The sequence below is a fragment of the Loa loa genome, assembly GCF_000183805.2.
Source record: "Loa loa unplaced genomic scaffold supercont3.2480, whole genome shotgun sequence".
Taxonomy (NCBI): Eukaryota; Metazoa; Nematoda; class Chromadorea; order Rhabditida; family Onchocercidae; genus Loa; species Loa loa.
The window spans coordinates 1-1326 of NW_018110659.1; the positions used below are offsets into that span (position 1 = coordinate 1).

Genomic DNA, 1326 nt, shown 5'->3' on the forward strand with positions numbered 1-1326 from the left:
AATAATAATAATAATAGTGATAATAATAATAAATGTTTTACCCGCCTACATAATCATCCATTAATTCATTAATTCATATTATGCTATGAATGTCATTTCAATTATCCGAATTATATGCATGTTCCGATCATGACCTCACTTCACATGGCGCTATCATGTTACATATCATTTATGGCGCTAAGAGTCCACTAATATTAGTTTTACATTTTTTAAGTTATCAACGACTTAAATAACTGAAATAAGAAAAAAAGTGATTTTGAACAAATGCGCTCACCGATTGAATTTGAACATCAAACACCAAAATAAGCTAATTTAATTAAATGCGACAAGATAGAACATGTATTGTTGGTATCGTCCTTGTAAGCATTTTTGTAATGTTTTTTTTTCTTTTTCATTTCTTTTCTTAATTTCGATATTTCTATAAAAATCTTATCATCTTTTATTTATAAAATTTTCAAATACCAATGTTAAATCAAAGTTTTTAATTTTACAGAATGATGACGCATTGGATTTCTTCCAAAAGTTTGGTGTGATAGATGAGAAGAAATAATTCTTTATTTTATCATTTGCACATCAATCCTTATCACTAACACATTTACAGTTCTCCTGATTTCACTTTATCAAATTAAGAGAGTTTTCCATAAACAGAAACGGCTTCTCCTCAAAAATAAACGATCTTCCATATTCCGCTGCGCCACAATTCATCAGCATTGCTACAATCATTGTATAGAAATAATTATGCAAATTGCTTCCATAACAGAAAGGATCCAGCAAATGAAACTTAGAGAGTTATAAAATGAAAATCCTCGAAATGATTAGTCATTCAGCATTAAATAATACTAATAAGTCAATTCTGCGTGAAATGAACATACATTCTTTTACATTTGTTGTCGCTATTAATCGACCATCTTCCCATAACTCATCAGCTTTATAATCTGTGATAATCTCCGCAGCTGAAATTAATGCCACAACAAATCTGATAAAAGTTATTGGACGAAGAGGGAACCCCTGAGATTTGAAATGGTTATTAATATCGTCTAAACTTATCAGCCCATAACAATAAGAAATTGTATTTTTTACTTTTCTAGATTTTTTCCATCAAAAATACTAAAGTAATAAAGTAATTCTTGTTTTTTCTACCGCAAAAGTAAAGTCAGTGGTACTCGAACTGGTGAATTACCACTAAAATTACTTTTCCCATCTAATGCGGCCTTACGAGAAATCCCAAACAAATATCTGGAATGATGCAAAATGGAATAATATACATAGCTAATTTGTATTGGTTATCAATTAAGTGATAAAAAAGTGAGATGCATACCTACTCCT

The 1326-nt window shown here is 29.6% G+C and overlaps 1 protein-coding gene across 1 annotated transcript; it reads right to left on the reverse strand.

Annotated features, from left to right (window-relative positions):
• Positions 1-612: 612 nt before the first annotated feature.
• On the reverse strand, positions 613-1008 carry LOAG_19168 (hypothetical protein; the record flags this gene model as incomplete). The annotated part of the gene is made up of 2 exons (XM_020451822.1): positions 613-713; positions 873-1008. Coding segments are annotated over 2 exons (237 nt in total), but the record flags the coding sequence as incomplete, so codon positions are not given.
• Between the last annotated feature and the right edge of the window lie 318 nt (positions 1009-1326).